At 24.8% G+C, this 25,090-nt stretch overlaps 1 protein-coding gene across 1 annotated transcript; it reads right to left on the bottom strand.

The window, feature by feature from the left end:
- Nucleotides 1-844: 844 nt before the first annotated feature.
- LOC129981921 (tRNA N6-adenosine threonylcarbamoyltransferase, mitochondrial-like) lies at nucleotides 845-25,090 on the bottom strand. The gene is made up of 8 exons (XM_056092977.1): nucleotides 24,794-25,090; nucleotides 21,845-21,944; nucleotides 19,411-19,568; nucleotides 15,780-15,909; nucleotides 10,168-10,372; nucleotides 7,372-7,654; nucleotides 6,115-6,186; nucleotides 845-998 (listed from the first exon to the last, which is right to left on the bottom strand). Exons 1-8 carry the CDS (start codon nucleotides 24,982-24,984, stop codon nucleotides 887-889), a joined length of 1,251 nt encoding a protein of 416 aa, XP_055948952.1. The 5' UTR covers nucleotides 24,985-25,090; the 3' UTR covers nucleotides 845-886.

Genomic DNA, 25,090 nt, shown 5'->3' on the forward strand with positions numbered 1-25,090 from the left:
CTTTTTTAGGATTAAAATATTTAAAATAATACATACATCTACTCAGAAAAAACGATCTCTACACAGATCACTAAGAAACAACTTTTTTTCTTTACAATAATGACCCATACTACCTATAATGATTTAATTTTGTAGAGTTGGTGATTTCTGTGAAATCCGCAAAAGGAATTCAATTTCAACATAGTTCTAGCCCTTTTTCAATAAACTTTTTTCTTAGAAAGTATGGATTTGTTGATGGTTTCTTATGGCAAATAAAAACTTTTTTTTTCATTGATCTAAAAGAAAATGCGAGAGATTTCCTATGAAAATTAATTAGCGATTGATTTTTTAAATATCTCCTATAATATTTATTTACATTCGCATCATATTTATGAAAAAAAAAAAGGCAATAATTAGAATTTATTGAGATTTGTTATACACATGATTTTGATCTCTGGGAAAAGTATAGCATTTAATTATAGCCACCCTGCATTTCCCTGTTCTTATTTCATTCAATGAAACTAGAATTTTCATTACAAAAATGTATCATTGTCACATATGTTAATTTTTCATTGCAAATTTAAGTTTATGGATACATCAAGATCTAAAATAACATAAAAATACATATCTTTCTTGATTTTTATTTATTATTATTTTTTTTGTTATTTTATATCTTCCATGCAGTCAAGAGCTCTTTTGGAAGAAAAAAAGAAAAGAAATGAAGTAAAGACACAGTAAACTGTCTCAGAAAGACTAAATAGTGAATTATCTAATTTGAAACATGTATTTTTTTCTTCAAAATATATCACTTTGAAGAAAAAAAATAATTAACAACAAATTTACAAAAATCAAAGTAAATGCACAATGAAATAAAATATTTAATTTATTACTGTACACTATAACTCATTCACGAACTACTTCGCATCAAATCTTCTTTGACTTTCATTTCCAGTCTTGGACTTTTCATTTTTATAGACGCTTTTCTCACAGAGCTTCTCATGTCGACCCCAAGAGGACAACTGAAGAAAATTAATAATAGTGATTGTACATAAATGTAATATATGTTTTCTGTAAAAGTCTACAGTAAATGCATATTTTATTTATTTTGTTACACATAGAATTCCTATGAAAGAAAATAAATTGTTGTTTTATCTTAATTAGAGATAATTTTCTGAAGATAATAGTCTACTAAAGTGGTATTTTTTACAAAAACAGTTTTATTCTAATGAATAAATATATCCACTGCTCTGAATATATACACAAAATTTTATATAGAGAATAAAAGGTTTATCATACATTATTGACATATACAAAATGTTGAATCATTTATAACATATTCCATAATATATATATATATATATATATATATATATATATATATATATATATATATATATATATATATATATATATACCATCCTTTGAAGAAATAGGCATAGATTTCTTTAACGATTTTCATTCTTCATTATTTAATACACGAGGCTAATTTTTATCTCTTATCAAGAATTCTTTTTAAAAGCTATAATGAGCATGGTGAAGCAAACTGAATATAATGGCAGGAAATATAACTTCAAAAATTTAAATATTTAGAACTTATATTTTCAGAAAATAATAGCTCACTAAATATATATATATATATATACAAAAATTTAAAAACAATAAAATAAATAATATGAAAAAAATAATCTAAAACAGCTTTTCATTAAATATTTTTATATAAATAATAATTATTATATGATAAAATGAAGAATTAATTTACAAGAAGTTGTTGTTGTGAGTACTCAGTTACAAAGAAATGTTGCCACATAAGATCAAAAATATTTGAAAATTTTTTTAAGCAATTCTTAGCTTGGAAAAAGTTCATGCAAAAGTTTTTATGGCTTAAACTTGAAAAGTCTTTAATTTGTAATTCGTAAAAAAAAAATTTGATATTTGCCAAAACAAACAAAATGCAAATAAGAAATAAAATATGACATAAGAATAAAATATATATATATATTTTTTTATCAAAACATATGAATAAAAAAGAAAATATAATAAAAAAAACAACAATTTTCAATATAAATGTTTGGTGTCAATTATATTTTCTCGCTTAACATCAGTGACAAAAGTATTGTTACTCTTGGAGACTGTTAGAAGAACAGGATCACAAATGTACATAAGATTATACAAAAGAGACATGGCTGTTGCATTTCATCCTATGCATTCCCCAAAAAAGACAATGCATAAAGTAAATCACAGTAGTGATGCACTTCATGCATTGGGGTACAGGAGAACATGCCATACAGGGGCATATATATATATATGTAATGATATTTCTAAATCTAAATCAAATCCTAATTAATTCCATATTAACTTTATTCTATCTCCTAATCCAATTCCACTATTTTTATTTAATTAATTTTTACACGAGCTCTGTAAAACTGCTTTAATCAGCAAGTTTGCACAATCTGAGTGAAAGGATAAAAATACTTAATGTTTTGCAACATTCTTTTAGATACCTAAATTGACACATATCAAAGAAATCCCTATCAGAATAAATAATAAAATCACTGGCGAAAAATATTTTGGTCTCTTTTGCTCTTCTCTTGTGTTGTCGACTAATGCATGTTGTTGTTCCTTTCTTGTACATAAATCATGCCTTCCGGGATAGAATAAATCGAAATTTAAAATATTGAAAGATTTCTTCTTTTATTCGGCCATGCTATTGCTTAAAAAATATATTTTACCTTATACCCAAATGTAAGTTTCGTCATTCATTAAATTTCTTTCATAAGCCAACAACAAAGCATATATCAGGCAAGAATCAGCTCTTCATGGGAAATTAATTTTGAAACAGTTTAAACAAACAAACAAACAAAAAAAAGAGGTTAAAAATAATTGATTTTTTTTAAAACTTATTTTTTTACAGATGTAATTATTTATTCACGGTTCAATCTAAATTTTTCTTAAGAATGGGAACACATTTCAGTGTGACATAATGCACTATTTAATTAGGTTATTTTTTCACGATTTTTTTCTTTTTTATAAGTATTTTCAAATATTATTTCATTTTATTATTTTTTTAACCCCTGAGTTGATTTGAGATATGAAATTTTAACACTCAAAAGGTCCGAAAAGGGTAGAAGTCAACATTTTTATTTTCAGAATTATGTAAAAGTATTTTTGTTTATGTCTGTTATTTTTTTAGCAAGGGTTATGGTCAAAGCTTGGTAATGTGAAACCGAATATTAAGTTGATGAAATTGATATTAGTGAAATATTTGATCTCGAACCATGAGAAGGAACAAAATAAAGGAATTTTCTTTTTTCTTTGTACATTAATAACAAAACCATTTTTTCTAGCAATCTAAGGTAAAATTAATCTTTTGAAAACTGAAACGATAGGTATATTTTTTTTAATAAATAAAAATATTTTTCTATGCTTTAATGACACTTATAACAACAATTTGCATTAAAATAAATTTATAGAAAACTTTTAAAATGTAATGATTTTTTAAAAAAATAATTTTGTAATTTTGGCTTATACAATGTTGTAAAGACAACTTTTAAACAAGCAGCATCTCTCAATTACAATACTAGATACTTATTTATGGTGGTATTCAAATTAGCAATAATTCAAAACATATTAATATGAATTTAGTTTACAAACATTATAAAAGGAATTCATTTTAATATAAGAACATTTCATAGCAACACTAAAATTTTAATATATCTTGAACTCTTTTTCAAAATAAAAAGAAAAAAAAATGCTATGCAATTAAAACTATAAAAGTAGAAAAAAATGCAATAAAATAACTTTCCATTCTTAAAACAAAATATCCGAAAATTCAAAATTTTAGATATTTGAATTGATACTTGATTGAATGATGATTGATAAACAATGAACCTAGAATTTTATTTTGAAAAAAATTGCTATTTCAATTTTTTTAAATGTCAAAATATTTAAATTAATAAATTTCAAAAATCAATGTATGAAATGAAATGAGTTCCAAAATATTTCAGAAATACTTTAAAATTATTTTTAATGTCACTAAAAAGTTGTATTTCTTAATGTTATTGTTACGTATGATAACATTTAGAAGATGCTGGAACAATTTTTTACTTACCTATTTCTAACTTTATCTTGATAAAGTCGCACCAATGTTTTTTCCCTTTTTTGTGCATGTATAATAAAAGATTTTTAAAGTTTAAGTTTTAGTTTTTAGTTAAATAAAATTTTAAGATTTTTATAAATTTTTTTGTAAAATATATCACTTTTTAAAAACACTTAAAGCATTGCATATTTTAAAGAAGGTCGAAGGAAATATTAATCAACTTTTATTCGTATAAAAAATCACTTTTAAAAATTGTAATTTAACTTGAAGTACACACATTCTTCTCAAATATCAATACACTTTCATGAACTATCTGGAGGACAGCAGAAGGGAGATGAGACATGACCATAGTAACTTTAAATAGAGAGGATTTAAATGCTTGCAGAAAATGTTTATGAAGTTGCAGATGTTTATGAAGTACATTAAAAAGACACTGACAAATAACATGTTTTTTTTTTTTGTTTAGTTTCCCCTTTAAAACAGATGACATTCTTATGGAGTTTTGTAAAACAATCTTTGAAGAAGCATGTACACAGTTCTTTAACAATTTTTATTCATCATGATTTTAAAAAATAGTCCAATTTTTATCTTTTATCAAAGATTTCTTTTGAAAAGACTTGACAACTTGATGCCACATGCTGAACAGAAAGGCAGAAAGTAGGAAAGAGAGCAATAGAAAGTATTTTGAAAGGAATTTTTTCGACAAAGCATTTTGATAATCATGGGAAATTAACAGCTTGTGCAACTTTGAAGTTAAAAGTTACAATGAAGTCGCATTTGAATTATTAGAAAATTGTTTTTAAAATACAGATTAGTTATAAATTATTACAAATAAATGTATTTATAATTCATAAATATTTTCAAAAATATGATTAATATAATTATATTAACTTTATACAAATAACTTCAGTGATTATTTCTTAAATATTTCAAAATTTAAGTGGGAACATTTATAAAATCCAGGCACTCTAATATTTCTGAATATTTCTTTCAAATCGGACATGCAATCAATTTCTACACTTTTTTTTCTATAATTATGTATTTTTTTTTTTTTTTTTTTTTCAAATTACAGTCAATTACCGTTACCACGGAACTAAGCTGAATAAACAGGGATTATTGTGACTGGCTGTTATGCTCATTAACTATGCAACTAATTTGCATTGAACAGGAAGCATAATTATTAATTATATTTATAAGAATTTATAAGCCATTATGATAATTAAAACTTATTTGCTTAAGATAGATTTAACAACAAAATATATATTAAATGCAAATTGCTTTATTTTTAAACTGCAAGTTGCATATCAATTAAATTAATTGTCACCATCACTAATGGTCCATATAATGAGATGCATCACTAGCAATTAATTTAATAATTACACATTGTGATTACCTGAAACAAAATGCAGTAATACAGTCTTATAACTTATTATATTTTGCATTATCCTAATTGAATTTTTTTATTTGTCTCTTTTTGTTTGTTTGTTGTATTTCCTAAAGCTTTGTGCTACAGCAATTATTTTGGCCAATGCTTTGATTGTTAAAAGTTTTTTTTTTTAAATTTAAGCTTTAAATCATATCAAATAGTTAATACTAATATTTCACTTGTATCCTTTGATTTCTCCTCATGCTGTCGCCACTACCAAATATAAATGCTAAATACAGTATTTGCAGGAGATGAAATGAATGCTATATAATTTTCCACAATTTGAAAGCATGAAAAATAAACAAATTTTTCACATATATTTTTAATATAATTTGTTTTAAATTCAGCACATAACCAGTAATTAGAAAATGCTTCAATACCCATTAAGATACACATGCTCTAAATTTAAAACCTGCATAATTCCATACTCAGTTCAATGTTTATATTCTAAAATTTCAAATATCCTGCTACTATTGTCAGACATTTACATCTAAACTCCTTTATCTTAATTTGCTTTATTTACTTAGTAGATTATGGTCATTAAAAACAAAGCAAAAGATTGATAAATATAATAAATATTAAAACATTTTTAAGTGTACTTTATATCACTTACTCAGGATCCGGAACAAGATTTTCTGTGTAAAGTAGGATGTCAATATTGGCTTTCAACTTCTCCATACCATTCCTGTTGACAGCAACAAAATACAATAAATTATTAAAATACAAATGTAATAATAAAAAAAAAATATGACACTTTTATACAATTATGTCCTGTTAGGATGTTCTCTAAATATACACAATAATAACCTATTATTGTGAACACTTAGTTATTGAATCTGGTTTTAGTTTGAAATAGTTTTTTAATTATTGAATCTGGCTCCTTATAATTTAATACTATTTAAAAATGTTTACTGCTTTTTAAAAGACTAAAATATCAGTCTTTTACATTTCTACTCAAAAAATTTCAGGCTGAGAAACAATTTTGGCAACAGACAATAAATACCTAGAATCAAATTTATATAATGCAGTGATTTCCTTGAAAGATTTATTTAATTTTAATGCAAGAATCTTGGTATCTCATATCTGCTTAGGAGACTGCACTAAAAATAATAAAACAGTCGTTTATATGATAATAAAAATTAAAATCATGAGATGCATTTATCTTTTTCTCTAAATCAAAAAATTTCCAAATTTATGAGTACAATGGCTATATATACATAATTTTAATTACCTATCATATGGTCTAGAGCAATCTGACCCTTGTACAACTAAACTTCTGTTATTTTTAGTAATGAAAAGTTTGATCATGAATAAAAAATTCATTACAAGATTCAGGAAATTTTTGCTACAAATGTTTTATAATTATTTTCATGAAATAGACTTATCAAAAAACTAATGATAAAAACTAACTACTGATGGTAAATTTTACAAAACAAAGTTGAGTTTAAAAGCTTACACAATGCAGCAGAAAATAAAAAAAGTATCATTAGGTCATAAACTATCAGCAAATAAGTTTAATAAAATATTTTCCCAAGTATTTATTTAACATGTTTAAATTTACTATTTTGGTAAATAATTAATACTAAGTTAATAAGACAGGCCATATATCATTATATTTATAATGTAAATGCAAATCGGAATTTTTTTAAAGTAAATTAATATATTTTAAATGTATTTGGAAATAACATTTGTATAAATAACTGGATATGCAACTAAACATGTAAATAATAGCACACATTTGAATACACATCGTACATTTAATTATGTAAGCTTAAGTGGTGAAATAGAAAACAAAGTAGTGAATAACATATTCCTAGAAGAACAGCTAAGCTTACTACAATAAAATAGTTGCATTACACAACATTCATACCATGCAATCATAATGCCATTATCTGTGCACAATTTAGGAGATGGTACAAAGAATTTTGCATTCAAGGTGGAAGTACACAAATGCTCCAATGCAGTCCTAATATATGCATTACAGGCCACACCGCCAGAAAACACCAAACTCCTCTGATGACTAGCTATGAGATTCTCTTGCTCACAAAATGCAAATGCTCGAAGGATTCGATGGCTGAAATGCACAGCATAACCCTGTAAGAGGGAGGCACAGAAATCATGAACTGATGGAATCACCCCATCAGCAGCTACATCTAGGAAGAAAAAATGTTTAAAAAAATCATTTTCTTAAGCTTAAATTTTTGTTATGTTTAATAATAACGGTAGAAAGTTCATCAAACTAAATAATTCATAAAATCACAATCATATTAACAAATTCAGATATAGCATAATATGATTTTAAATGAATTTATGTTCATTGTCAGAACAGATAGGAAAAGTATTATACTTATCATAATTAGTTTTCACCAAATTTTGAAATAAATAATAAAAATTTAATGAATGAAGAGTTTATCTAATGTATTAATATGAGATTCACATAGATATGTATCACACCGAAATTCTTTAGAATAAAAAATAAACAAACAAAACAGATAAGAAAAACTTTTACCAGTGGAAATGGAATGTGAAAAAATTGAAAATCATTTTCTAGAAAAGCCTTCTAAAATAAAGTACAAAAAACTCATGTAAATGCTATTTAAATGCAACCTAGCAAATTGATACTAATTTTCGAAATGGGAAAAATAATTCCTGCTTCAAAATTAATTTAACCTTTAAAAATGTAAATACTAGCACTGTACTGTTAAAAAGTGAAGTCACTTTTTATAATTAAAAAACACATTGAAAAATGTATCTAGATAACATAATGACAGGAAATAAGTGAGTTTTCAAACATCATTATTTCATGAAAGTGAAAAATAATAGTATTTCATGTTTGCAACCTGTTACAGATAGCATGGAACATCTGATTATTTTTGTCATCAATATCTAAAGAAATTACCTATATACAAATTAGATTATTCAACCCTGAAATTAAATAATTTTTAGATTGTAAATGTACAAGTTATTTATATAATCTCTACCTATACTTATGAAAGGCAATGTGTGTGTGGTGTCCAGATTTTTTTCACTTACAGCCAGAAAATTTGATATGCTTGCAGTTGTAGAGATGACTCAATGCATCACAAAGACTGAACTTTAACATTTTATATAGAATTTTTTTTTAGTATTTGTACTGTTTTGCATGAGCTCATATTTGGCCATAGTATTTTTCTATTGACTGTAAGAGTATCAGTAAACTACCAATGAAAAAAAAGTTTTGTTTAACAGAAATTAGTTTTACACATCCAATTCATCGAATTTTAAGAAACTTTTTAAAAGAAAAATGATCACATTTCTCAGAAAATATGAAAAGCTAGAGCTAAAATTTCTGCATCTGATATCTTAATTTTATTATCTTTTCAAAAAAATTTAAGGTATTTATTTGAACATTTAATTTTAACTGAAAACATGATCAAAATATCTGCCTTAATTTATTTTTAATTAACTATTTTCCTGGTGAGTTGATTTTTTTAACACTAATTTGTAATACAATGCACAGATTTAATGGAAGAAGTTTTATTTCTTAGCTGATATGGCAAAAAAAAGGCAAATTAAAAGAAACTAAGATGCATGAAAATGATTTTTATATAATTTAAATTCTTATGGAATCATTTTCAGAAATTTTCTTTACTTCACTGTCTCTCTCTCTCTCTCTCTTGCCTTTTTAAACACGTCTTCATTATTATCATTTATTTGTTATAATATCTATCCTTTGTAGTACACTAATTCCTTAATACATAAATCCTTCATTTATTTAAAAAAAAATATTTACAGTAAATCTGAATGCTTGCTGTAAACATTCTGTCCAAATTGGAAATCTTTCCTGAAACATTCTCTATGGAATACTATTCAAAGCTACTGTTACATAGAATGCAATTCTACAATTATCTCTTTACTGGATTACTATTCATTGATATTTTTTTCTGAAACATTATTCCTCATTCTGTCTCTTCTTGAACATAGTTACAGAGAACAATGCAACAGCTAACTTGTAAGTTCTTTCTCATGCATAAATATTACCATAAAACAAAAGAAAATTAATTCTTCCAAAGAGCAATATGTTTAAATTTTTTTTCTTGCAGAAATATAGAAAAAAAGCCCGAGTCCTAAATATTTGAGATGATGTTACATTTTAAGAATGGTTTTTCAACAATCACAAACCTAATAAATATTAATTTGCATAAATTAATCTGCAGACAGAATTATTTTCTTGTCCTTTTGCATATCAACATGCATGACAAGTTGACTGTTAATAAGAGTAATTTAAAAGGGCCTTGAATTTCATCTTTTGACACTTTGAAAAACTCCTTTTTTCCCCTTTTACCTATTGGAATTTCTATTTTAAGAATAAATCTGCGAATTTACTTAAATGAAATCCAAAGAATAATATTTATATTTTCCTATATATATAAACCAATAACCAAATAAACAACACAGAAAAATTGCATCTACATCTCTCTTCCTATAACTCTGTCCATAACAATTACAAATTTCCTTGAATTGGTTTAATTTTAACACCAATTGAATGTTATTAAACTTTGTTTCGTGATTTTTTTCAATATTTTAAGATTCTTTTTTCTTCCTAACGTCATATAATTTAGAATACTACATGCCACAAAATATTTTTAAAATACAAAAAAAAAAAAAAAAAAAAAAAGGACCATACCATATTTTTCTTCTTCTCTTGCTATGGTGGTCATTGAATAGGAAACAAATCCAGAGAATGAAAAATTGCAGTCTCTGTACTGAGTCATGGAAAGGGGGAAGTTGAAAGCTGTGGGATCTCCCTTTCTGGCCATATAATCTATAGCTTGGCCACCACTCATTTCATAACATTCAGGTAGATTCTGAAGTTTCAGCCGCCTTGCTATCTGAACAAAATTGAGTTTTTAGAAAGCGTAATGTGAAATGGAACCATACAGCAGATGTTATTTAATACAAATGCTTTATTTAAGAGGTATAAATATATTAAAAGTAGCAAAACAAGATATTTAATTATTAATGTTAAGAATTAGTAAAACTGGACTACTGTTTTTCTAATTATCTCTAACAATTGTACAAGCAAATGTGGTCTATCAGTACTTTGTAGTAGATTATAATGGACTATCAACTATTCAATTGATTACAGGCGTATTTTATTGTATAATAAATGCACTCAAGAGATTTCCCAAATATTTTAACCATTATTCATTAACTAGAAACTAAAACAAACTTTATGTCAAGAGCTTTTGAACAATCATGAAATAAACTTGATTTCATTTCATAACTCTTAAAATTGAAAACTTTCCAAAGAATGTCGCATAACTGATATATGATTTTTTTTAAAGATAATTCTGATGTTTATTTAAAACATTTTGCAAACAATAATTTCCACTGTTATATTAAAATAGTGTTTAATGCTTCATTGGATTATTTTCTTTTACTACTAAAACTTATTACATTACATTTTTGTATATTTACTGAAAAGGTTGTTTCAGCTTTGCAGTAATGACAATTAAAATTATATAATTCCTTCACAGCTCATTTATTTTCTAAACTTTAATATCCTGAGCTAATTTAATATGACATAAATGACACATCCTAATGTTTTATCCTTCTTTTTGTAATAAACTGATATTTATATTTACATCCATAAAAAAAAAAAAAAAAGAAAAACAACAACAAAAAAAAAATCTGCTAAAATATTGATTAAGTATGAAATATCTTTTCTTTTTGAAATTTAAAAATGGAAGATTTTGTTCTGAATGCAATCAAAGGATAGTTATAAATTTAATCAAACACTGAAAAAATCCAATTTTAGTTCAAGTTTTACCTTCTTAAACTATTCTAATAATTTGAAAATTAACAAGTGAATTAATTTATGACTTATTAATATGGAAAAAAGTAAGAATCAAAGTAAATTGTGTTACAGACCCAAAATGTTTTTATTAAAGCATAGTCTAATTGGCATGTTTCAGAAGGAATATATATATATATATATATATATATATATATATTTGTATTTATTTATATATACCAGCATCTCATATTTTGTAGTGGGAAAATTTGAAATAGCTATCATTCATACAATATATATATATATATTAAAATTTAATTTTTATAAATACTAGATCTTTTATATTTTTATTTTAAAAAATGTAATCAATGGCTTTATTTAGCAGTTTTCAGTATGCATAAAAGGATGCTCCAAGCATCTTACAATATTTTGCTAATACAAAAATAACTGCTTTTTAACCATAATAAATTACTAAAATAATATGATTGTTACTGTGCTATGAAATGTTTTATGCAATTATTTCCAATTGATCAAACTATATTTATTTCCAATTAAAATAACAAGTTGACCACTTTTAAAAAAATTAAGTTTATCATTTTCCAATATATATATATATATATATATATATATATATATATATATATATATATATATATATATATATATATATATATATATATATATATATATATATATATTATTAATTAATCAAAACACTTTAAACTAGATAAAATTCTCTAAAAGATTTTTTTTTAAAAAAGAGATAAAACAAAGCAATCTTTAAAAAAAGTTTTCAAATAAATAGGTAATTTCTGTAAAGATGTAATAATGCCTGGCTTGTTCAATTTATCTATCTTTTTTACTATTAATCATCATAAAAAATATTATTAAAAGTCATCAAGTTATCCATTATTATTGTCATAGATATAGAGGAAAATGACATGAAAGCCATAATAGATATATATATATTCATGTATTAATTCTATATTGTTCTAATTTTTTAAAAATTAATACATATTTTCATTTACATAATGGCTAACTAGTTTATTAAATATTTTGTTTTGTTTTCCTCAACTACATACAAAAGTAATAAAGTTTGAAGAATGATTACAGAGGCAGCCTATAACTTTTATTAACATTTATAGATGATCAAAGCTAATATAATCTCTCAGTTCCTTACTAGTGCCCATATTTAGAAGATAAAAATAGTAACAAAAATTTTGAAATATGTTCAATGAAGCTAGATAGTAGTATTCTCTCATCAATAAAAAGTACAAGATGTAAAGCAGTATTTACCTTAATAAGATGCAAATATGTATTATTAACATAAATCGTGATATTTCAATAATACAAATGTATATTTTAAAAGTTCATGAAATTTTTCATAAACTTTTCTGAAGAATTCATGCTTAATTCTGCAACAAGAATTACATTTTTTAAAATGAATAAAAAAAAGCAATGACTATATACATATTACATTATAAACTTTTAAGCTATGATTCCAAAATATCTCTTATTTTCAGATTCTGCTATTATTGCTACTCTTTGAAATTTCAATGAAATCAAACACAATTCCTCAACATTTTAACAATTCTATTCTTTTTACTTTTTCAAAGGAAAACACAAACAGGAAAAATCAACTTTTGGTAATTTTCTGTGTTTCATACCACTCTCTGAAAATTGAATATATTTTTAAAATGTGAGTCTTTTTGTATAAGTCTTTTTCATAACTAGACAATATAATATGTTAGATAGGTGCAATTTAGCATGCAGTATTGTACAAAAACAAATCCTCTTTGAAAAGCTGAAAGGCAATTTAAATGGATTCCTTATCCTCTAAGTTAATATTTTCAAATTTCTTTTAAACATTGGATAAAAACAATAAAATATTACATACTGAAGCAATCATAAATATTGATCTTAGCATTTATTACAGAATAAATAATATTAAGTAAAAAGTTTATAAAAAATAAAATAAAATTATTTTAGCATTTAAAATATATATTACACAAAAGCTGTGAAAATTTTAAGCAATACCAAAGGATGGTATCAGCTGGGAAGAACTAAAAATGTATTATTTGCATTTCAAACATATTTTTTAAAAAATAATTATCATTTGCATTTATTTTACTTAAAAATAAATACAGAGAATACAGATTTATGATAAAAATGAAGAATTTATTGCCTGATTTTTCAATTATATTGGCTGAAAATATCTGCATATCTTAATTCATTTTGGGACTAAGATCTCATCTGTTGCACTTTTGAATATTTCAAATATAAATACTAAATGAGATAAAAGTGAGTATGTCATCTGTTTTTCTAAAAACAAACTGCAGTTCTTATGTATTAACTACATGCCAATGGTAAACTTTAGGCTTAACTGCATATCATTATTAAGCATAGTCAATTGACTAACACGGCATCTTTGACAATTAATCACTTGCACGAGTTGAATACAAATACCCTACTTGCCTTAAAGATATAATGGTTGCATTTTTAATACAATATTTTACTGCCAGTAATACAACAGACAAAAAGAAAAAAAAATTCAAAGGAATGGGAAATTAACAATAGTTCTGGATTAATAAGGTTCAGTTAAAAAAAATGCATTTATATAGTAAAACTTATGCTCATTACATAATATATGCAAATTTATACAGAAGATCTAATGAACATAGATAAATATAATTCAAAATTTTACCAGCACCTTATTTTACACATTGCAAGATAAATGACACCTAGTTAGTAAATTGATTGATTACCATAATAGTAAATTTCTTGATGAGTAATATCTTTGAATAGTGAAATAATAGTTAAGTCTTTCATACCATATTTAATTACATTTAAAGAAATTAGCTATACAAAAAACAAACACCTGAAAAATTTCAAGCATCTATTACTACTGATTAAGGGGATTATGTGATGAGTGGGTGATATTTCATTTTTATTTATATTATCCAAAAGAAAATACAATTTTAGAGAATAATTTGATTAATTTTTAAAAGCGGAATAAACACAAAACAAACACACTGACATTCTTGCTTTCAAGATAGAGATTATAATAAAATACATTCAAAAACATTAAGCCGTATGCAGTTTCTACAATATTTTAATCAAATCATTTTCACAAAATGTTGCCAATAAATCTTTCTGCTACATTATTTTTATTTAATCAATTTTTATCAAGCTATAAAGTTTAAGTCTTTGTGCTTTTAAACAATTTTAAAACAAGAAAGGAAAGTAAACATTGAAGTTTTATTTTGTCTATTTTTATTTATTTAGTTAGTTTTTGTTGCTGGTAAAATTAGCTGGAGTTAGGATTGAAGTCAAACTTTTAAGACCTAAACTTACAAGCAATTGCTGACAGAAAAACTTTTAATACAAAAAGTGTCCATCTTAATTAAACACTAAATCTTGTAATTTGCTCTATTTATCTATTTTCAATCGTAAGGAAATTATAGATAACTAAAAATTTCAGCCCCCCAACATTTCCACCGCTTCTGAGCTAGTTGCTTCAACTAAGTTTCTACAATCCTTATAACATGTCCCAAACAAGTTAAAATCCACTCAATGCTGGTAAAACTCATATATCCAACATTATACACATATATACAAAACTTTTGAACAAAGGATGGTTTGAAGTTGTGTCATGAGAACATTGCAATTAGAGATCTTTCTATAAGGAATCTATTTAAAATTTTTAATCGGTTTTAAAGCTTGGGCAAAAAAAAGTTAATGGAGAGAGACAATTTTTCAGATTACCTACTCGATTTTATACACCAAGAAATGTAGCTCTAGATTACAGATGGAATTAGAAAATAAATCAATTGTTGTTTGAACTGAATGAAAATATTATACACATATCATTTATTATTATTTTTTTTTTGCTTATATGTTAATACCTACATATTAAAAATAATAAGAAACAACTATAAATAATTATATACTCTTTAATAATAATATAAAGAACTGAATGATACCCAATTATACATTTAATTTAATTGTTTACTGTCTAGGAAAACTATTAACTATATCTAATAGAATACATTTTGATATATTAATATTAAAAATAATGTTTTAAAAAATCAATAAAATAAATTTAAAATAATTAAAAAACTGAATTAATGAATATATAGCATTTTGAATTTTATCCTAGTATAAATCCTTATTCTTTATTAAGATGTTCAAAGTTATTAAGAAAAATATCAAGGTCACAAAATCAACGAAGAAAACAAGAAAACTGTGAGTGGAAAAGGCATTTTGGATATATTTATATTATCTTTATTAATTCCAATTGAAGAATGATAAAACCTAAACCAAATATATGAGAAATTTGTGAGTATTATGTGCACAGTTTATTTGCAAACCAATAAATATTTCATATTACTCAATCTAACACTGCTTAAGTTATAGAAAAAGTATGAAAACAAAAATCATATAAATAATAACACATTATTTTTTATCTCCATTTGATCCAAATAAAGTTATACTAAGCTTACTTTATCCAACACTTCTCCTGGAGAATTATGCATAGAATCCCCCAGAAGTAGAAATTCATCAACACCTTTTACCAAAGTCAGTTGACAATGGCCTCCAGAAGCAAGAAGGCAAATAAAGGGAAACTGTATGCTGAAAAAATGTCAAAGACAGAATATTGTTAGGAAAAAGAGTTCAACGTTATAAGATTGACAGTCATCACATATAAAAACTGGTATATTTTGGATAGTTTTTGGCACTTGCCAAGGTATTGGCAAGTGAGGGAAGAAATTTCAATTTAATAGAAAAATCGTTCTTTTTACTAAGTAAAGTTTTTAAAATTAGCACATTTAGTGGTACTTTGGTTGAAAGGAAGATAAAATAAAGTATCATCAAAAGATACCAATTATTCAAATAGTAATGTCATTTGTTTTTAAAATATAAAAAGCTATATATAAAGGAATGTCTGCATGAACCTTAAACAACTCTACATTTAAGTTGCACATCTTCCAAAGTACCTGGAAGGATTAACAGCATTATTAAGAATTTGTTAAGCTCCTTAATGAAAGGGAGGGAGTGGGGCTGACATTATGTAAAAATATTTTACAATTATTCTGTCATAACCTCAAAGCCTGTCATTACAGAAAGACTATTATCACGATATGTTAAAATTTAAAAAAATGTTTTTAGTGGCACCAATTTTTCTATAATTATTTTTCCAATTTTAATTAATTTTTGAAAATTAATTCATGCACAATCTCATACAATCCCCTATTTTATATTTGGTTCAAACATTAAACTCACCTTGTTATTTAATTACATCTAATACAATAACCTACTTTTGCTACGTAACCATATCTAATAATCACTGATTCACTTTGTTATTTTATCATATCTAATACCATACATATTTTCCAGTGTTAAAATGTTGTTTTCATTGAAGATACTTTCCCTTTTCTCATATTATAAGCACCTTTCAATATGCAAACATCTTATAATTTGTCTTTAAATGTAGTCTTTTAAAATTGTTGCAATTTCTTTTAGTGTTTGGCTAAGTTTAAGCAATTCAAACTTTTAATATGCCTAGTTGATATATCATAAGACTTTTTTTATTGATTATTTCTTAAATTCGGCTCATTAAAATAAAATTTTATTTCACTTAATTACTTTGCCAATTTTTACTAAATTATCACATATTTCATAGCACTTGCTTCAATACTATATTTTTGCAAACACATCACCAGATACTTTCTTCAAGCTGTGCAATTTTTAACTATAGATTTTTGGATTCTTTTCAACTTTATAATATCCAGAATTCAACTTTCCTTTTCCTTCTTCTTTTTTTTTTTTTTTTTTTTTTTTTTTGAGTTGGCCATTACTGTTATATTCTTCGGATTCAAAATTCAAATACTAGGTTTTAAGTACATGATTAAAACTAAAAAAAAATTGAATATCATGGCTTTTAAAGTAATATTGGTGTGAATGCAAATTACAGTATTTGCAAATAATAATAATGAAAAAATAAACACAATTAAAATTATTTTCATAAAATTAAGGTTATTTTCATACACACTGGAATTCTGTAAACATCACTTTGGTCTAAGAAAATTGGAATTCTGTTCTTTTCAAAGCACCTGATATTAAGACACCTCAAATGTTGTTATATCAAATATTAAATTATTGTATTAAGAAAGCATCATGTATGTGAGAATATGGAGTGCTTCAAGTTACCTTCTCTTAAAATGTTAATCTCTTGAAGTTGACAGTATCAATATAGAATGATATTTCTCTCATGGCAAAATATAATTTGCTAAATTCTAGAGTGGAACTCCAAACAATCTAATTACATAAATGCAACAAAAGGGAGAATGACAATTCTGTTTACCTGAATAGTAATAAATTAATTTGGGTAGAAATACTTTAAGAAGTGGAATATAAGATTTTAAAAATGGTTTGATATAGAAGTATATTTATTTTCCCTAATATTATATACCTATAAAAAAATAAATGCAGGCAGAGCATAGGTACAGTGACTAGTATTTGGAATATGTAAAATCACAAATTCAGTTTATAACCTCAATCACTGAACTTATGCATTATTTTTGGGGCAATATATAAACTGATTTTATGTATCTTGATATATATAATATATATATAAAGATGGTTTAGATTTAATCATTTTTCAAAAGCCCAAGTATGGAATTATAAACCCAAGGAAATAGTTACTTTCTTGAGATTAATAATAAAATTATTAGAAGAATCAAATGATTATAGATATATATACTTAAGCAAATGTAGAGGAGAGGGAAAATGTTTGCAAACTCAGCTTTAACAATTATTTCATTGTAATAATGTATCTCAGGTTTAAAATTGAAGCAAAAAGAAACCTCTAAAAATATTCCAAAAATATATCACTGTTTTCATATCATCATCAAGGTCTGATTACAATGAAAAAGTCATTTGTTGTTTGGTTACATATTGCCAAATTGTAGAATTGGAATGACTGATAACTGCACTACTATTTTCTAGTATTGGTATGTTTGAGGTTTAAAGTATAAGAACCACACACAAAAATATTAGATAAAACACATAATAAAAATCAAATAATAGCTAGTTACTTATTAACTATATATATATAAATAGTAATAAACATTGGCAAATATAATAAATATATAATGAGGCCTTTTATATAATACTCTGAATATAAATATAGTCATAAATAAATGAAGATTTACAATAAAATGACATGAGGTGCTTTGAGCTGTCTATGGAATAATGTCTCAGGCAAAATGATCAAAATTCTATTCATGAACATTACAGTTATAATTCAATCAGAAAAAAAAATAATAATGATGATAAATGTCAGAAGAAATAATTTTGTTTTCAACATAAATGAAACTATTTGTGTAAATCATGCTTACAAAAATAAGGCAAAAATTTATGATTATTTATAGATAATTCACTCCTTTGAAAAATTCTTGCTTTAAATAATTATGCTCGATTTATTTATGAAACTCTATAATCAGATAAATAATACTGAAGATATTTCTTTTTCTTTTCAGGGATATTTTAACAGCATGTGCATCAAAAGAACGTAGATAACATTACAAGTTTAAAAGATCAGATTTTTACAAATCAAAAAATAAATCTGAATATCTTGAGAAAATAGTATGTAAAAAGTTCTGTGTCTATTACAACATCGAATGATGATAATAATTAAATTAAATAATAAATGATGGCATGCATACATAAAAGAATTTCATATTTATAGTTTCATTTGGCACTCATACATTCATTTATCTCACTTGTGCAAATTATAATATTTTTTATAATCATAAAATTTACTCTAAATATTATTTTTGTCACTTTTTTCTCCCCTGACAAATAAAAACTTGCATGTTCAACCATCATATTCATCAAATTTTATGTTTTACCAAAGAAATGAAGCAATAGCAGACTCAAAACACTTTTAGTTATTTATTTTTAATTCAATGAATAAAAGTTTATACAATTTTTGATGAATTATACTATTTCTAGATATGTAAGAGAGCATGCAGCATAAATATGCAGCTATTTCAAAAAATGGAAAAAATGACATGCCACTATGAACTAGAAAAAAAAAATGGCATGTAAAGAAATATTTGTCAAGCATACTCATGAAGCAAACGTGCTGTCAAGGCATGAGCTTCCATATGATGAACAGGAATAAGAGGTTTCTTAGATATCTCAGCCAACTGTTTGGCATATGTCACTCCAACTAGCAATGATCCTTTCAAACCAGGTTTAGTTGTAACAGCAATAGCTGTAACATCCTTAAAAAAAATAATAATAAATAAATAAATAATAATTGCTTCAATTATTTAAAAAGTGAAAGATTTCTCCTCTTAACTTACTTATGTATACCAATATTAGAATAATCAGAGATCAAATAAAAGTTTACTCAAGTACTATACAAACAAATGTTATCAGATAACAAAAATTCTCCATTTTTTTTCTTTTTTTTTTCTTTTCTAACTATGATTTTACTCTATAATTTTTGACTTCATAATTCTGAGATTTTCTGGCAATTATTTCAAAAAAAAAAAAAAAAAAAAAAAAAGCTTTTTATATTACCTTGAAATTTAAAAGTTATATATTTAAGAATGCAAGTTCTAGTGACATCTACTTTTATATAACTTATGTAATATTTTTAAAAATTCACTTTTATCAAAATGACCACAATAACTACAAATAAATAAAAATATTTAATATTTTTCTTCCTTTAAATACTAATTGAAGTCTTTAGCTTTCTATCTTTTCTTTTTTCCCCAGCATCAGTAAAATTTAAAACATGCAGATTCAACAAACTCCGCATAACAATTTCAACAGCTTTCTTCTAAATATTCACTCTATACAAAAAAGTAAACATAATCTGACTGAACTGAACAGTAAATCTTTTGTTCTGTATGAAGAAAAAAAATTTTTTTATGAATTCGACAGTATTTATGCAATGAATTATACTTCTAAATCTGGTTTTGGGCAACTGTATGCTTTTTCTCATAATCATACATTCTTTTTTTCTTTATGCCCTTTCTAATACCATTCTCATCTGTTCTAAATTAAATATAATTATTAAATATAAAGCACAAACATAAAAATGAATAAGAAATATAATTTTAACAATTTGAATACAGAAATTTCACATGGAGACATTTGATAACAACAATGTTAAAGAACATACTGCAAAACTTCCATCAGAAGTTGGAGACAGCAAAGGCATTAAAAAGAACAACAATAAAAAATGCAAATTGCTAGTTGCAGCAGATTTGTATCTTAATGATAACTGTATAATAGAGGAAATGTGGAATAAGTTAGTAGGTACTTTCAAAAGAAATAATGCAAGTCAAATATATATGTAAAGAAAGCTGTTCAAAGTGAAAAAAAGACAATGATAACAATTTAAAAGAGTACTTCATAAATTTGATGAAACAACCATTAACTAAAATCAGCTTGTATTAAATTAGGAGAATGTAACAAAGCACATCATTTGCTACTGATATTATCAAGTTTTAAAATAAAATCCAATTTTATATAAGAAATAATATAATCTGAGAAACTAGTATATGCATTTGTAAACAGAAAACAATTAAGAAAAAAAGAAAACAAATAAAAGAAATAATAGTCACAGATCAGTGATAAATTTTTAAATAATAATTATAGAGAAGAATAAGCAAACTTGATTCTGAAATTTGTATAAATCAACTTGATAGATCTTCTAAAAATTATGAACTGTAAGATTAACTAGATCAAGAAAGAAGTACATGGTTTGGAACAATTTTCAAAATCTTAGAATGATTGTTCTAATGAATTACTTGCCAGATAACCAAAAGAAGTTTATTTTATTCTATGTGAATGGTACTATTATTCCTGAGAATAATGAAAATATAACAAAAATATAAAACTGCAACTTTCTGAAATATTTGTGGATTTCTTTGTTCTTAAATTAAACATACATTATGACAACGAAAAAAACAAAATGATTGTAATTGCTTAGATAAATTCTAATTCTCCTTAAAAAAGAGATTTAATATAATGTGTTAAAAAAAAGTTTTCAGCTTTTGCTCATACTAATTTAAAACCAATAAATTAACAAAATAAAAGTTAATTGACAATAGCTGTTTGATCCATATAGTCTTTCGATGAAGATAAGAAATTTGTTTTATGGTCAGTTATTTCAGGTTTGCGCCAATGAAATAAAACACATCTGAAATTAATTTTATAATACCTGAAAGATGCTATTTCTTATAAGTGAAATTCAAGAAAAGAGGCTGTAAAAAAATTGCTTCATGGATAAGCTGGTGTTCATTGGATAGTGATATTTTATTAAAGTCGAGTGAGCAAAAGAATCTAGCACATTGATATATTTTACTATTTCACATGTGAAACATACTGAACTGTATTACATAAAGCTTGAAGAACAGTTAGCTAAAACAGACTTAAGGTCTGAGAAAACATACTTTTAAAATCTCTACTTAATCAAAGAAAATAAAGTATTTGATTGAAAAAAAAATTACTAATTTGGTTCCAGAGTTTCAATGAATATACCAACCTCGAGATTTATTTTGCTGTTTTCTAAGGCTGACGAAACAACTGATTTTATGTTTTCTTTATGGAAATGAACTGCAATATGAGGAATGACTCCGCCATTGCTATAAAAAATTATAATGTTAAAAATAAAGATTCAGATAGGTATAAAATAACATATAAAATATTATTACATAATTTTTTATATAAAATAATTCACTAAATAGTGCTATCTTGTCAAGATAAATAAGAAAGATTTTGTAAATTTCAAATAAATAAACTTTAAATTCTATATCTAAAACACCTGCATATTAACATTTTGAATAGAGCATATATCAAACTTTTCATGCTGAAAAGCAGTATGTATGATTGGAACAGATTATCTCAAATATATATATACATATAAACATATTTTAGCAGATGCGTGGCTGAATAGAAGAAATTTTAAAACTTTGTTTTATTTCAACATGGAAAGCATAATTTATGTACAAAGAATAAATACATCAGCCTACATCACGACACAAGTACAGAAAATTTTCCTTTCGATCATTTTACTAAGAGAATTTAATAGGGATTTCTTTGACATGTGTCAATTGAGGCAAGGGAATTTTAGGTATCTTTAAAAGAATGTTATAAGCATTAAGGATTTTTATACCTTCTCTCGGAGAATGGGAAAATGCTGAAACTAGCAGTTATACAGAGCACATGTGGCATTAATTAAATAAAAAAAGAGAATTGGATCAGGAAATAAGAGAACATTTTAGAATGAATTTAATATGAGCTAAATTAATATAAAAATTAGGAAATAAATCAGAATTTAAATTAGATTTATATATATATATATAACATTTTCTTAAAGGTACTTATTTGTTGTTATTACTATAGTTTATATTTAAATGCAGGGTCACCAAACAATTCAGTATTTTTTCAAAATATATAATGCAAAACCATTACTATTTCATAGCAATGCATACATTCATGCATTTAAAATAATTAAGAAAATCAAAGAACCAGTCCCTTAGTCACAACCACTGGACCATTACCTTACCTACAAATTCATCATATATGTTAACAAGAATTGTTGCTCTCTCACCATCCACCATTTTCAAAAGAAATCTTTAAAATACTACTTCAATATAAGCTTTTTGTATGAGGAAAAGCCATGAAAAAGTTCTCTGGCCTTAAACACAGCTCCGGCCTTATTATTTGAAATAAAAATCACAATCCTTACATCCATCAACAATGACCACTTCCTCAAAACTACCATCCAATTTCTCTAAATAAATTACTGACTAAGTCCCCAACCTCAATAACTAGAATGATTTACCAATTAATTTCACCACTTAGTAAGGATAGCAATTGGAATGCTCAATGTTTGTTACATCATTAAAATTTTAAATAAGAATTTTTTTTATCATAAGTAGATATAATTCAACAATATTAATTGCAATGATTAAATTTATACAATAAATATGATGGTCAAACTGCTTGTCAGTAAAGACAACTTTTTTAAACAAAGAAGTTTGTATACTTTTGCCAGAAGAAAAATTTACACATAATTTTAGTAATAAAAAAAAATAAGTTGGAATAATATTATATTGTGCAGGATGGAAGATCATTGGCATTTACAAAAACACATACACAAGTAAGGATAAAAAGCAAAAGATATATATATATAGAGAGAGAGGGAATTTAAAACAAAATATGCAATAAGCTAAAAAAAAAAACTATTTTTATTTTTATATTAATTTTTAATTTAATTTTATATAGATAATATTCTAAAGCATAAGCTGAAACTTTAAATGAGTTTGAAATTCCTATTATCAAAAGTATCATTGATTCATTTAATTAGATATTTTTATATGCAACAACAATATCAAGAAGTATAATTTGAATATCTTTGCTTTAAAAGCACGCTTTCACTATATTGCTTAGATATAATATAACTTCACTACATAACTTAAATTCGAATTTTAAAAAAATACGGAAAAATTAGTAAAAAATCATTGAAAAAGCATTTATACTGCATTAAAAGATTTTAAAATATAAAAAAAACATGCTTTTGAATTCTTTAAATCACTATGCAATTAAATCAAGGGGAAAAAAAATTAAAATGGTGACACTTAAGATTTCAAAATCTGATCAATAGGTGTTTTCTACTAGTTGAAAATTAGTCTAGAGTTCGGAATACATATCAATTTGGCAAACAAAAAAAAGAATAAAACAATAAAATGTGTTTGTAAGTATTATAAATCTATTAAAGTAAAACGTAAATGCCAAAAAGAAGAAAAAAAAAAAGGGACACTAAGTGTAAAAGGATAAATTTTTTTCAAATGTGACTAAGAAGATTTAAATACAAAATTTTCTTACAACATGGAGCATATCTAAAATGACTGAAGTATTTATCAAAAAATCCTATAAATTTATTAAAGAAGGTTTCACATATTCAGTACCATTATGTTTTAAAGGTTAAGATTGACTTCAGAGGAAAAATATAAGGAAAATCTGTGTGATTGCATTATTGGCAAATAAAGTAATATATTTATAAGAATTGTTGAAGAATTTTATAAAAAAAAGCACAGAATAACAAAATTAATATGTGAATAATCTCAATGAAAGTAAGATAAATCTTTTAAGCCATGGAAAACTGGAAAGTAGAACTGAAAAGAAATAATCAAGTTTTAATAAAATTCTTGCATTGTCTATATTTAATAAACACAATTCATGATTTATTTGTCTGTCACTGATTAAAGATATGGAATTTTAAGCAACTTTCCGAAAGAAATCTACAAATTCCATCTTCTAAATAAAATATTTTGAACTAAATCATCAAATTTATAGGAAATCTAATTTGATGGTGAAAGAACAATTAAGGATAAAAATCCTTATAACTCTTAAACATTTCTGTAGTTCATTTCCTATCAGAATAATATATCCAGGATAAACATGAAAACATGAAGTAAAATATATATACTCTAAATGTATTTTCATTTGCGATTCGAATCCTTCGCCCAGGATAATTCCATTTTCATCCACAACTGCTGCACCAGTGTCATCACAACTAGTTTCAATTCCAAGAACTAATTTTCTTGCACAAGAATATCGTCGGTACGAAACATTTTTTAAAAAATTGAAAGTTTTGAGGATACCGGTAAATTTCATCATTTACTCAATATCAATCACAGCATCACATGTTTCAAAATGTTGTTTATAGATGAGGATCGTTAATGACAGGAAATATATTCCGGTCCTTATCGCAAACACAAAGTGA

This window comes from Argiope bruennichi, chromosome 8 (assembly GCF_947563725.1).
Source record: "Argiope bruennichi chromosome 8, qqArgBrue1.1, whole genome shotgun sequence".
NCBI classification, from domain to species: Eukaryota; Metazoa; Arthropoda; class Arachnida; order Araneae; family Araneidae; genus Argiope; species Argiope bruennichi.